Raw genomic sequence first — 14,647 nt, 5'->3', positions numbered from 1 at the left:
GAGGTGCCACACTTCTACACAGTCCCAGAGCTCCACGGAGAAGGAAATCTTTCAACCAGCCTGCTGATCATCAAAGTGGGAGAGATATGAAACTCTCCTTCTGTAGCATATACCGTACATTCATTACGTTCAGTGGCAAGACAGAGTATAATCATGGGTCTTAAAAAATGTCACTGTCTCATTCTCTCTAACTAACCTATTTCCACAGTTCTCTACATGCCATGTCAAGTGAGGTTAACTCCACCCCTGGCATGAGAGGGCAGCAGACATTAGAAGCCTCATACGGAACGCTGACATCTTCAGCAAAACAGACCTGATACAGCGGGCAGCAGCCATCGTAGTAAAAAATATGCACCTACGTCCAACCTCTGTCTTGCCACTGAACGTATGGATGGGCCACATGAGGACCTCTGATTAAGAGCAGGCTTCTGCAAACAGCACAAAGAATGGCTCTTTTATAACATTTACTTTTATAATGAAGCAAATACTCTTATATGTATAACTAAGGAGCTAAACAACAGTGTTCTGCATACAGTTCAGGTACATTTCAGAATCAAGACTAGACATACATTGAATACGCCTAATCACCTAATCAAAGTATTTGTAGGCATGTATGGAACATAGCCGACAAATATACCTGACCATCTTGCTTTTCAACCCTACCACGTGAACAACATAAAATGTATGTTACTGGCATTTAAACAGCATTGTTCTTGGCCCAACTACCAAAACTGCTGGAAAGAGAAAGCTAGTTTAGCATTTATTACAGTATTTAAAGGGATTGGCAGATAATCTCAAAACTGAAAAAGAAAAAATGTTTAGCTTTTTTCCAGGAAGCCACAAAGCCAGTAGCCAAGTTCAATGTACAGTATTCCATTCAATAAACATTAAATTGCCATCCCACATGACAAGTAAGACATTTATGCAGTACAGTAGGCATGTAGTAAGATGACAAAGTCACTGTAGATGTCTCACACCTGTCCGTTATATTGCCTCCTCAAAGTCCCTCTTGTGGACACAAGCATAATAGCAGTTTACACTGCAGATACTCCAATACCGAACCATACTGTAAAGGACCGTAGTTACAGGACTGTGACTGGCATATAATTGGAACCTCTCTGACAATGACTGACAATTTTGTACAGGAACTGGCATAAAGTCATATAGTGGATTTGATTATGGTATTATTCATGTATATGAGGTTAATTAAGTATATTTGATGGACTCATGTATGCGAGTATGCAAATATGTATGTGCTTAGTTTATGAGCAAAATGTTTGTGACATATCCTCATAAGATAAGGCATGTGTTACTGTGGTGGTGATCTCATAATGAAAATGCTTGCAACATTGCAATAACCATGGGGCAGTGACAGAGCAGCTACAGTGCCTTCAGAAAGTATTCACACCCCTTTACTTTTTCAAAATGTTGATGTGTTACAGACTGAAATTAAAATCGATTACATTTTGATTTTTTCCCACTGGTCTACATACAATACCCCATAATGTCAAAGTGGAATTATGTTTTTAGAAATTTTTACAAATGAATTAAAAATGAAATGCTGAATTGTCTTGAGTCAATAAGTATTCAACCCCTTTATTATGGCAAGCCTAAATACGTTCATGAGTAAACATTTGCTTAACAAGTCACATAAGATGCATGGACTGAATAATAGTGTGTAACATGATTTTTGAATGACTACCTCATCTCTGTACCCCACACATACAATTATCTGTAAGGTCCCTCACTCAAGCAGTGAATTTCAAACCCAGATTCAACCACAAGACCAGAGAGGTTTTCCAATACCATCTATTAGTAGATGGGTAAAAAAAAAAAACCTGACATTGAATATCCCTTTGAGCATGGTGAATTTATGAATTACATTTTGGATGGTTTATCAATACACCCAGTCACTATAAAGATAAAGGCGTCCTTCCTAACTCAGTTGCCGGAGAGGAAGGAAACCGCTCATGAGGCCAATGGTGTCTTTAAAACAATTACAGAGTTTAATGGCTGTGATAGGAGAAAACTGAGGATGGATCAACAACATTGTAGTTACTCCACAATACAAGGCACTAAAGTAATACTACAAAAAATGTGGCAAAGCAATTAACTTTTTGTCCTGAATACAAATTGTTATGTTTGGAGAAAATCCAATACAACACATCACGGAGTACCACTCTAAATATTTTCAAGCATAGTGGTGGCTGCATCATGTTATGGGTATGCTTGCAATTGTAAATGACTGAGGAGTTTTTCAGGATAAAAAATAAACGGAATGGAGCTAAGCACAGGCAAAATCCTAGAGGAAAACCTAGTACTGTCTGCTTTCCACCACACTGTAAAGATAGAAAGTCTCAAAACACCATGACTTTGTAATGAAACCATGAAAAGTAGTGTACCTAAGCTGACATCTGGTGTTTGGATGTAAACCCAATGTAAATGTTCTAATACACAGAATGAGTTTTAAAACAGAAGTTAAGTACCTGAATATTGGTGTTTGTTCAGTGCATGTAAAAGGCAGCATCAAAACACAAAAACAGTGTTTGTAATACAATCAATGGTTTAGAAATGCTAATAGTTTATAGCCTATATATTGATTGATGATAAGGGCCTATGGAGAATATGTTTTGTGGAATTCCACCTTTATTTGTTCAATGCTTTATTTAGACAGATTAGAAACAGGAGGGACAGTAAGATGGTACATTTCGTTGGAATTTTACCCACTCAACCACACAGAAAGAAATTATTCTGAGGTGAATTGAAATAAAAAATTGAAATAATTACATACTGTATACATACTGTACATACTGCACTAATGTATTTTATTTAGCCTTTATTTAACCAGGTAAGCCAGTTGAGAACAAGTTCTCATTTACAACTGCGACCTGGCCAAGATAAAGCAAAGCAGTGCGCTAAAAAAATGAATGCAAGATGTGCAGAGCCCGTGGTCTAGTGGTAAAGCATCTGGTTTAGACACGTCAGCCCTCTCCCCACCGAAGACCGGGGTTAAATTCCACGCTCCAACCCTTCAATTGGTTTCTCCCACCTATCTGTATCTCCTCTGTCAAATTAGCCTAAAATATACAGTACCAGTCAAAAGTTTGGACACACCTACTCATTCAAGGGTTTTTCTTTATTGTTACTATTTTTTACATTGTAGAATAATAGTGAAGACATCAAAACTATGAAATAACACATATGGAATCATGTAGTAAACAAAGAAGTGTTCAACAAATCAAAATATATTTTATATTTGAGATTCTTCAAATAGCCACCCTTTGCCTTGATGACAGCTTTGCACACTCTTGGCATTCTCTCAACCAGCTTCACCTGGAATGCTTTTCCAACAGTCTTGAAGGAGTTCCCACATATGCTGAGCACTTGTTGGCTGTTTTTCCTTCACTCTGCGGTCCAACTCATCCCAAACCATCTCAATTGGGTTGAGGTCAGGGGTTTTGGAGGCCAGGTCATCTGATGCAGCACTCCATCACTCTCCTTCTTGGTAAAATAGCCCTTACACAGCCTGGAGGTGTGTTGGGTCATTGTCCTGTTGAAAAACAAATAACAGTCCCACTAAGCCCAAATAAAGAAAAACCCTGGAATGAGTAGGTGTGTCCAAACTTTTGACTGGTACTGTATATACTGTCTTTTTTAAATGTATGCAAGTCGTTTCAATTATTTGTTAATTTCATTTTACCAATATAATGTAAGAATAAATCCAACTTAATATATTGTTCAAAAGTAAGTATCTTTCATGAGGATAACCAAAGAGAGAGAAAATGTAGTGATTGAACTCATTGGAAGTCTTTGGTTTTAATCACCTTGCATTTCCTAGCTTGCCACCCAACTCTGTTTATAGACGATTGTGGGTAATAATTTTTTGGGGGGGCTTTATGATTCTTTCATACAATGTTGTATGCATGTTTGAAGAAAGAAAAGTATATTTCTATGTTAGTATTAAGCTTGTTGTGCCATGAGATGTAATGGATCATGATGAATGGATATCAAAACCGTGAGGCAAATTGATGTTCAATGAGGACAGCATCCATTCCCACATTCATGATTGTCAATGGAAGAGGCAAGCACAGAATCCTCAATTATTGCAGTTCAACCTCCTCTTACTGCTGGAGGTTTGAACACTGTGCTTGACAATGCCTGCCAAAACAGTATAACATGGCAAATTATCAAATACATAAAACAATGTTAAACATCAAAACTTCAGAAAAAGGGATCTAATTCTGCATTAGACAGGATTCAAAACATCATAATGGTGTTTAGAAGCTTTAGAGAGAGGACACAACACCAAAAGAGAAGGTATCTAATTCTGCACTAAACAGGACTCGAAACACCAAAATAGTGTTTTCAACCTTTTCTGTTAGTGCTCCCAGTCCCTGGCAAAGTGCTGCACAACACTTGATTAAGTGGTGTTACAACACATCATGTGATGTTTTTCATCAAAGTTAAGGTTTCATCTCCTTCAAGTTGGTGGCAGCTCAGTTGCCACTAGTTGTGGTGTTACAAAGCACTTCATTTTAACAGTGCAGACACTGGGAGATGAATTCACCTTTCAGAAGGCCAAATCTACACTGGAGTTGCTTACCAAGAAGACAGTGAATGTTCCTGAGTGGTCGAGTTACAGTTTTGACGTAGCCCTTTCCTGCAGTCAAATGACCTAGTGTCCTCATGGGTGGAATGTTATTAATATTTTTCATAATTTCATAACTAATAAAAAAAATGTTTTAAATAACCGCCGAACATCCGGTGTTTCTATGTCAAACAGTTTTGTTATATTTCAGTCTTCTGTGATGTATATAAAGTGTAATATTGGGATTCAAACTCAAAATGGAATACATTTCAACGTTATATCTGACATGGTACAGGTGTCTTCTTTTTTTTAAGCCCATAACCATGTGTGTGAGGTGTATACTTTTGTTTCAAAGTAGATTTGTTTAAGACTACCAAGAAACACTGTGTGACCCTGATTTATCCCACTGCAGTAAAAGGTTACATATACTTTAAAATCTATAGCAAGACCTTAAAAATGGTTGTCTAGCAATGATCAGCAACAAATTTAACAGAGCTTGAAGAATTTTGAAAATAATAATGGGCAAATGTTGCACAATCTAGGTGTGGAAAGCTCTTAGAGGCTTACCCAGAAAGACGCATTGCTGTAATCGCTGCCAAAAGTGATTCTACAAAGTATTGACTCAGTGGTGTGAATACTTATGTAAATTAGATATTTCTGTATTTCATTTTCAATAAATGTGCAAGAATGTCTAAAACATGTTTTCATTTTGTCATTATGGGGTATTCTGTGTTAGATGGGTGAGAAAAAAAAACTATTTAATCAATTTTTAATTCATGCTGTAACACAACAAAATGTGGAATAAGTCAAGGGGTATGAATACTTTCTGAAGGCACTGAATCTGTGATGGACTACAGACAGGACCAGATGCAAAGTGCCTTGTAATCTGAAAATCTGTTAAACTACCTCAATGTAAATGAATGCAAAGCTGCCATGTTGTCCTACTCCAGGTGATTGAGTGTTCACTCTCTGTGGCAGATTTGTCCTGTCTTTGAACTCTGCTCTCAATTCTAGCATGATGCCAGTCTGTTCTGTCTGCTGTGTTCTGGAAATTAGGGGAATTACCTAATTCAGCATGACAAGGGGATTCACTATCACTTATCCAGACGACACAGATATGCTCTCCTCAAATAGGTTTGTGGTATGGCTAAGTTCCCAAAGTAAGATTCTGTACTTGAGTACTCATAAGGAGGGATTTTACCAACTTCTAGAGAGTCCCAGGAATAGACACTCAATGAGTCCTGAGATTTAAGGATCTAAGTTTAATTCATTTGGGATGTTACATTTTGATTAACTAATTTGACCATTGCACTGCAGCACAGGGCAGTATGCCTCTGTATGACTGTGGACAGCCCTGGGATTTTCTATGAAAGATATGTAACAGAGACTATGTTGCCATGTTTGAACTACCCTGCAAAGACAAGCTGCCAAGAGGAGACTTGGCAAAGTGCTTGGCTCTGAACAGTGTTCTGGGGTAAAACCAATCAGGGTTAAAGCATCACCATCGCCAAAGCAATCATAACAAAGAGAGAGAGAGATGCTTTTATAAAAGCCTTTGAACATTTCTTCTTTGAAATACCAGAAAATGAAACAAGTAATTTCACGTAAAATGCTGAGCAAACATATGGATTATTTATTTAGCCAAAATGGCACTACAGTACTTATATTAAGCACTCAAGGGCACGTTAGTATGTTCCAGTTTACTTTTGCTGTTATGAAAAGAAGTGAAACAAGGTAAATTACTAAATGGTGTATGAGGACCAGACTTCCAGGAGCGAGAGAATTCTATATTGGGCCTCTATTACGTTTGGTAGTTTCCTGGGACTGCCTATAAAGGAAATACCTATACCATAACCGTAAAATATATATATTAATAATAAAAAGTAATTATAATATTCCACAAGGTAGCCTATGAAAATGTGAATGAGGGCTCACTAACGGAGATATTATAGGCCTACTAATGTAGATATGTGTGAGAGTTGTGTATTTGTGTATGTAGTGCCACATGAAAGACAACTCAATTGATCAAATGCTTTGATGATGTTCTCTTCCTTGTCTCCCAAATCTAATGCTATTATGGCCTAGATATAAAGATGTCTTGATTAGAGATTAATACTTATTTCTCTTGTTGAAATAGAATGGGCAGGTTTGGTCCAAATATACAAAAAGTTGAATCAGGTGTGTTAGTGCTGGGCTGGAACCAAAGTCTGCACATAGCGGCTTCCAAGACCAGAAAGTGAGGATCAAACTTAGGTATTACATTGGCTTTACACCAAAGTCAGTCTAGTAGAATAGTATAGGCTATACATAAATCTACAAATGGGTAGATGGATGGATGTACTGACTTGGAGATACCTGCATTACACCTTGGCATAATGCAGCTGTAATGTGGAATATCACCAATTTGACACTAAAGTGCATGAATTCAATTAACCAAACGTTTCTAATAGGCTTTGTTTACCTTCCACTGATTAATGTTTGAATAGATCAAGGATGTTGCCATGCTCAGACATGGATGACACCTTATTGGCAATTCTCTGGCACATGTAGCTCCAACTCGTTTGGATCCGTGACTGGCAAAGTCTCTCACCAGCATGCCGCGAAGCAGGGAATACGTCAACAATGATGGCTATCCATACATAACATACTTTATGTCAATAATGAGGTAGTTTATCTCAATGTTAAATACATTATATCCGTTAAACCAACAATGGTCTCATTTATTGAGCATGGTTCAGCAAAATGCAAATGCGATAAAAGTGAAATAATTTGAATAACTTCAGTTGATATTTTTTCAAAGACATTTAAGTACGACAAAGCGCGCAATACATTTGACTAAAAACGCAGGTTATTAAATCACATCTATTAGCCTAAGCAGTATACTGTATACACAGTATGCCGTCTATTCATTCCGGTATGCAATAAATAAACATAATAAAATAATTTCAAGATACAATTGATACATTCGTACTGACATAAATTGGACTGGACCATGGCATTGGTTGTCGAGAACATACCCAGTGTCAATGTTGCCACCAATTTGTCCTGTCTATTTTAGCAAATGGAAATTGCAGAAACGGCCTATTTGGTATTGGTTTGCATGGGTTCAGGTAACATCAGGTAACATTACATCTATTTCACTCTTACTGAAGTTTGCATATGGCGCACAGAAACATAATGAACAATCAATCAAGTGAATATGCCAGTTAACGGTTGGTTGAAGAGAACAGGTACACCGAACGACATTGACTATAACAACAAATTAATGTGAATGTTGACTGAATAAATAGGCTAATTAACTCAGTTTGACTTGAGATGGCAAGAGGTACTAAAGCTTCATTGTTTTATCAACTCAAATAATAATATATGTAGGCTATCATTGGCGCGTAATAGGCTACCCAAAACCCTATGAGTTGAATTTCATTGTAGGCTACTGTAAAATGATCAATCAATTAGGCGACCCGAGAGAGAAAGCATGGTCGTGGAGAGAGAAAGCATGGTTGTGGATGCTGTGTTTTGATTGGGCTAACCAGGAGACTCGTAATGTGCGCAGTCCCATATAAACCCATGCAGACCAAGCGCTCTATCTGTCATGCTCGTCAAAAGAAATCAGTGTACGGTCCAGGGTAGCCGCATTGTGTAGATGGTAGCCTACTTAGTAACCTAATAGATTTACATTGTTGAAAACACGGCGCTGTACATCTTCAGAGCTGTATGAACTATAAATCAGATAAGCAAGAAACACTATTCCTTGTATTTTGTTAGATCATCAGTGATTATTGAACAATGCCTTTGAGGACCGGACTTTTTCTTCTAATGGTGCTGATCGCATCTGCATATGAACTGGATCAGAACGAGTCGTATTCACCCAGAAGAGCTCGCTTTTCAGCAAATACCCCTTGTAAGTAACAAACAGTCTCTTTTACAATATTGCATATTTTTGAGTGGATGCGGTGTCTCATGCACATATTTGTATTCTATATTACCTTGTATGCACTGCACAGTATGGGGGGAAATGTTTGCCATTACATGATATGCAGCTCTGTTTCCAAGTGAACGAACGCCTTGATCTACAGAATACTGAATAGCTCGAACAAGGCTAGGTTACTCACCGTTACCGGTGTTTTACCGGCAACAGATGAGTGCGAGTTTCGCGGTGACTGACACCTGTGTTGAAAGCTATATACCACCATGAGATGTTGAATAAATGTTCTATGAACAAATGTCTTTGAATTGATGGTCGTGTGGGTTGGTTAAACCCGATGAGTAACCAGAGGAGAGAACATGAGAGAGATTCATATTTCTTTTAGGACAGATATGGAAATTAATTGACGCAGGTGAGTCCACTTGTATAGTGTGGATCAATGCATCAATGGTTACTTGGCCACTGTCTTTACTGTATTATAAACAATTGTTTTGCTTATTGCTTATAGATTGTGTCACATACTCAACAAGTCATTTTGTTTCAGTGTTGCAAATGTCATAAATTAGTCTACCTGCAATGTTGCTTTACGCACTGTTTAAGATTTATTCCCCACTAAATAAATTATCTACAAGTGTTTGGAAACAACTATGGACCCATCACATTTTAAATGTATTGATATTCTTCCAAGCGGTCACCAGTGTAAAGTGTTGATACTATTGCTGTAGGCTAAATAAAAACGGGCTTGTGCGTGGTGGCATAGTCTAGGCTACTGGCTACCGTCTTGACAGGATGAATGAAGCACCTAATGGCAGAAGAAACTTGAAGGGGATAGGCCTATCAAAGTGAAAGCAAAGAGGGTGGAGACACATAGAGATAGATAGAAGACTCATGTTTGTATCTGTGCCATTGTAGCATCTGTGACAGCATGGGCAGCGCCATTGAGGCAATCTCCATTTTGAAGTAGTCAATTTTTTTCTTCATGATTGGCTGATCCCTCCTAATGGAAGGATCAGCCAATTAAGTTGGAAGTCCCACCCAGTTGACTACATTAAGGGCTGGCTCTAGCCTTTTGGGGGCCCTAAGCGAGATTTGGAGGGATCAGCCAATGAAGTTGGAAGTCACACCCAGTTGACTAAATTTTTATGTCCAATGGTCGATGAGCACCGATATGTTTTATCTATAATTTCTCTTCATATGACAAGGATTGAAAAGGATTTAAAAGGATTTGCCGACTTGATGAATGATGATGACTGCTTGTCTAGCTTGCTAGCTAAGATTTTGAAGGTATGATGTTGACATGATCAGTCCAATCAACGCTACGGTAGATATAACGTGGTTTGACGTCATTTTATCTGTGGCCAATGACCTTGAGCCTTCTTGGATGGGCACTTCTAATGTCTATGGCAGCACCCAAGGGGCTTGATTTTTTTTGCTCTACTCATCAATTCTGCTCTGCCCCACCTGCCTTGAATGACGAGTCGCCACTGTGCATGATGCACGTCCCCACCCACTAATTCCAGCCTGGTCTCATAGACTAGATGTAACATAGTAAATGTAAATCCAGGACACTCAAATTCATATGATATCACACAGAAGGTTACTTCGGGCAAAATCAAAAGTAGGGTGGATGGTCAGGGTGGATAGGTCGGCATATAATGCAAACTTCTAGCAACCCAAAGGTTGCGTGTTCGAATCTCATCACAGACAACTTTAGCTAATTAGCAACTGCTTAGTATGTTAGCTAACCTTAACCCTTTAACCTAACTGCTCAAAACAGAGCAGTACACCTTGCCTTTAACTGCACATACAGAACTAACATCAACAACATGCATGTCAGTCTTTTCTGATTGAGGGTTGACAAGAAATGTACTGTTTCTTGTCTAGTTTTTATGAGAAATATTGCTGTGACGAAAATTCTAGATTGTCTGCATAATCAAATAACATTCAGCTCAGACACCCATACATACCCCACAAGACATGCCACCAGGGGTCTCTTCACAGTCCCCAAGTCCAAAACGAATTCACGGCAAAGCACAGTTTTATACAGAGCCATGATCGCATGGAACTCGCTTCCATCTCCAATACTCAAGCAAACAGCAGAATTACCTTTAAAAAACAGATTAAACAACTAACGGAACGGCGGGGACTGTTAGGGGACACACACACAAACACACGCACACACAGACACACGCTAACACACACATTATTTTGTTGTTGTATTATTTGTATTCGTTTTTAGTTGTATTGTTTGTATATCATTGTATTTTAAATGTGTGTGACTGTCCTTGTTTATCAGTGTATCAGTGTTTTGTTACTAGTCATGTTTTGTGTTTTTTGTGGACCCCAGGAAGAGTAGCTGCTGCAAATTTATTCTCCAAAAATAACAAATAACTCCCCCTAACCTTAACCCCTAATCCTAACCCCTAGCCTAGCTAATGTTAGCCACTTAGCTAACGTTAGCGTTAGCCACCTAGCTAACGTTAGCCACAACAAATTGGAATCCGTAAAATATCAGATGTTTTTCAAATTCGTAACATATTGTACAAATTGCAATTCGTATCATGTTGTATGAATTGCAATACGTAACATATCATATGAATTGTAATTTGTAACATACTGTATCATACAAAATGGAGTGTCCCGGATTTACATTTACTATGTAAAGTCAAGGTTGCTCATTCAGTAGGCTCGCTTTAAGTCCTTTTACAATGGCTTGCCAACAGAAACTGCCCATAAATCCACAAATTAATACATACCATATGAAACGTAACATATCATACTAATTGGAGTGTCCCGGATTTACATTTACTATGTAAAGTCCAGGTTGCTCATTCAGTAGGCTCGCCTTTTTCAATGGCTTGTCAACTGAAACTGCCCATAGTTTTCCAGTGCGATTCATAAAGTGAAAATAAAATATTTCAAAGAGGAACGATGTTGTATAGCAATAAATAAATTATAAATTATGGCCTAGGTCTACATTGCAGGGGAATGTCCATGTATTCTGTTTACTGGTAAATTAGTTGCCAGAGGGATGGAATAAATGCTCATGAACTCTTTTCAAAAATGTGTATATGAGATGGTTTTCTATAGCCTACATTCTCAGAAAGTCAGTTGGATTAACAGGCCCATAAAATGAGCAGAGCAGTTAGCGGCCTATGTTAGGAGATAAGGGAATGAATGAGGTGTTATCTAGTTGTGGTCTAGGTGGTCATTAAGCTCTTATTGTTATTTCAGTTAAACCAATGCAGAGGTTACATCAGACTAAGTATCTGCAGCATGGGCCTCCTTGGTCCTACCAATAAGAGATACCGAAGGGGTGTGCATCTTTAGAAATGTAATTTCTATATTTCTATGCGTGCATCCACAGAATGTGGAAATTATCTAACGACCTGAGAGAAACGGTGGTGGGAAAGTTTGATTAGTGATTAGAGTGTTGCACCACTTAGAGATCACTTATATCTGATTGACAGCCATAGCAATTCATTGCTGATTTGCTAGTTAATTACAGGGTGGGCTCGGCTGGAAAAGGTTCAATGAATGAGAGTGCATCCATTTGTGGTACATAGTACATCAGCTCACTGTCACAATTGCTGTATGCTTACCATGAACTTGTCCCAGTCTTACTAATTGGCCATTAGAGGCATTCATTGGAAGAAATTTGGGGGTTTTCTGGTTACTTTAGATCTTTGCCTCGTCAGTAATTTACACAGCTGTGTATATCAGCTTGCTCTTTAATATTAAGTCTGAGGCAATATTTATGTGACACATATTTTTATGAGGAATGGGGCAGTGACCCATGCAGGCCAGGGTACATGACTGTACTGTTAAGTGTGCACAGTTCATGGTGATGAGTGTCAGAGGTGGTTTGGCACACCTTCCAATTGAGCATAATATTATTGTCTTGTCACATGTGAGGGTAATGGAAACAAGGGGTCTGGTGCCAAAAGTGAAAGTCAGCAGAACCTGATCCTGAATAAGCAACACTAGCACCAGTGTGTGTGTGTGTGTGTGTGTGTGTGTGTGTGACATGCCATGACTCCCCAGGAGACCTTTGGGTATTTTTGGTGCAGTTGGTCACAAGTCTGTTCCAAGAACCAAAATGCTGGAATATCCATAAAATTCCCAGGAAGAGGAAATGTAATTATCCTAAATTGTGTCCCAGTCTTAAAGGGTTTGACGTGTCCAGTGACCAGTCAAGTTGTAATTTGTCTGAATATTGATGACCTCGGCATAGAATCAACTATGCATGTAAATTCTCATCAGATCACTTCCTTGTTTGGTTCACAACCAATACAGACGGATTATCTTTAAATTCTTGTTGAGGGGTATATGATAGCCTGCCCCCTGCTAATGGTCCCGTCCCTCTCTGTGTCTACAGCTGACGTGGCACGCTGTCTGAATAGTGCCCTCCAAGTAGGCTGTGGAGCTTTCGCCTGTCTGGAGAACTCCACGTGTGACACAGATGGCATGCACGACATCTGCAAGTCCTTTCTGTATAGTGCAGCTAAATTTGACACACAGGTATGATCATTCTTCCTCTCTTTTCAAATCTGACACAATATGTTGCAGTAGATTAAACCTGTTAACTGAAGTTGAGTCATGTTCTGTGATATGACAGTGATATGTGGTTTTGTGCAGGGAAAAGCCTTTGTGAAAGAGAGCCTCAAGTGCATTGCCAATGGCATCACCTCAAAGGTGTTCCTCACCATCCGCCGCTGCTCCACCTTCCAAAGAATGATCTCAGAGGTTCAGGAGGAGTGCTACAGCAAGCTGGATATCTGCACTATCGCCCGCATCAATCCAGATGCCATCGGAGAGGTGGCACAGCTCCCAAGCCACTTCCCCAACAGGTGAGTTCCTAGAAAACCTGGGTCAAAGGGCTTCCATTTCTGTTTAAATGTATCTTTGTACAACAAAAGCTATGTATTTGATACACTCACTCTATTGAAGCAAATACGTTTCAATGGGTTCCCAAAACATACTTTGAAATTGTACAGCAACAAAAATGCATGCTGCATCCTCTTGTAGGTTTTACGGTAAGCTCCTCCAGAGCCTGATGGACTGTGATGAGGAGACTGTGGACCTGGTGAGGGCCAGTATGGTGTCCAGGCTTGGCCCAGAGATGACCATCCTCTTCCAGCTGCTGCAGAACAAGCCCTGCCCCTCGGCTGCTGCTGTTGCTGCTGCCGTTCCAACTGGAGTGGAGGGCCATGGGAGCTTGCAGTGGTCCATGGGTCCACACATGTATAAGATCCAGCCTGGTCTACGCAACAGAGACTCTGCCAGCCATTTAGGCAAGAAGCGTGCCACTAGTGACAGCTCCTAACTCCCACTCAGATCCAGAAACTACACAAACCCCTCAAAAACATAAACAAGCCAACAGTGGTCTCTTCCCTTGGGTATTTAAGAATCATTCCTCTCCAGACTGGAAAATAACATGCACCTCTAAGAGAATAGCCAATGTGTTTCAAGTATATTTGATATCAAAGTTTGAGTTGTTGTGTGAGATATATTGTACCTTAGGTTTGAGAGGATCCTCTCCCCTAAACTATTTCCTAACTCTATCACTCACACTGTTTGTTCATTGAACATGTTGCTATTGTATCTCCACAACTTGGTCCTGTTAATTCCTGTTCACTTCCCATACTTGACATAGTATCATCTGAGAACCAAGTATCATCTGAGAGCCTAGTGAGGATGATGTCCCTCTACGTTTTCTGTCTAGGATTTCAAGCATAAACCTGCAGGTATGGTTCATATCTATAGAGCACAAGTGTTCCCAAATAATTTTGGTTGAAAAGTTCAAATGTCCATCCATTAGTAGAATATCAATTGATAAGTCATCAATATCTTCATCAATATATAACTATTAATATATGTTTAATACAGTTTACATTAGATATTTCTATACTATGATGAGACCAGTACATTTGTGTGCTATATAAATCAGTGTCATATAGTCACTGACACAAACAGGATCCATTTATTTATTGAGTTATTAGTCTCAAATTGCCACAGCCAGCTCTGTGAGAGAGGTGTGTCCCTCAGATGAGAGCAATCCTAATCAACTTTGCGCAGGAAGCTACTTTAGACCGACCAAATAACTTGAAACCACCCGGAATGTTATTCAAAAC

At 39.1% G+C, this 14,647-nt stretch overlaps 1 protein-coding gene across 1 annotated transcript; it reads left to right on the top strand.

Moving 5' to 3' along the window:
* Positions 1-8,374: 8,374 nt before the first annotated feature.
* Positions 8,375-13,839, top strand: LOC311144451 (stanniocalcin-like; the record flags this gene model as incomplete). Its single annotated transcript, XM_084180471.1, has 4 exons — positions 8,375-8,489; positions 12,892-13,034; positions 13,152-13,363; positions 13,542-13,839. The coding sequence occupies 4 exons, from the start codon at positions 8,375-8,377 to the stop codon at positions 13,837-13,839; spliced, it is 768 nt and encodes a 255-aa protein (XP_084036597.1).
* Positions 13,840-14,647: the final 808 nt, after the last annotated feature.

This window comes from Coregonus lavaretus, assembly GCF_964263955.1.
Source record: "Coregonus lavaretus genome assembly, chromosome: 17".
Classification (NCBI taxonomy): Eukaryota; Metazoa; Chordata; class Actinopteri; order Salmoniformes; family Salmonidae; genus Coregonus; species Coregonus lavaretus.
Note: the sequence above shows the minus strand (reverse complement) of the source record. Positions and strands in the feature narration are given on the sequence as shown.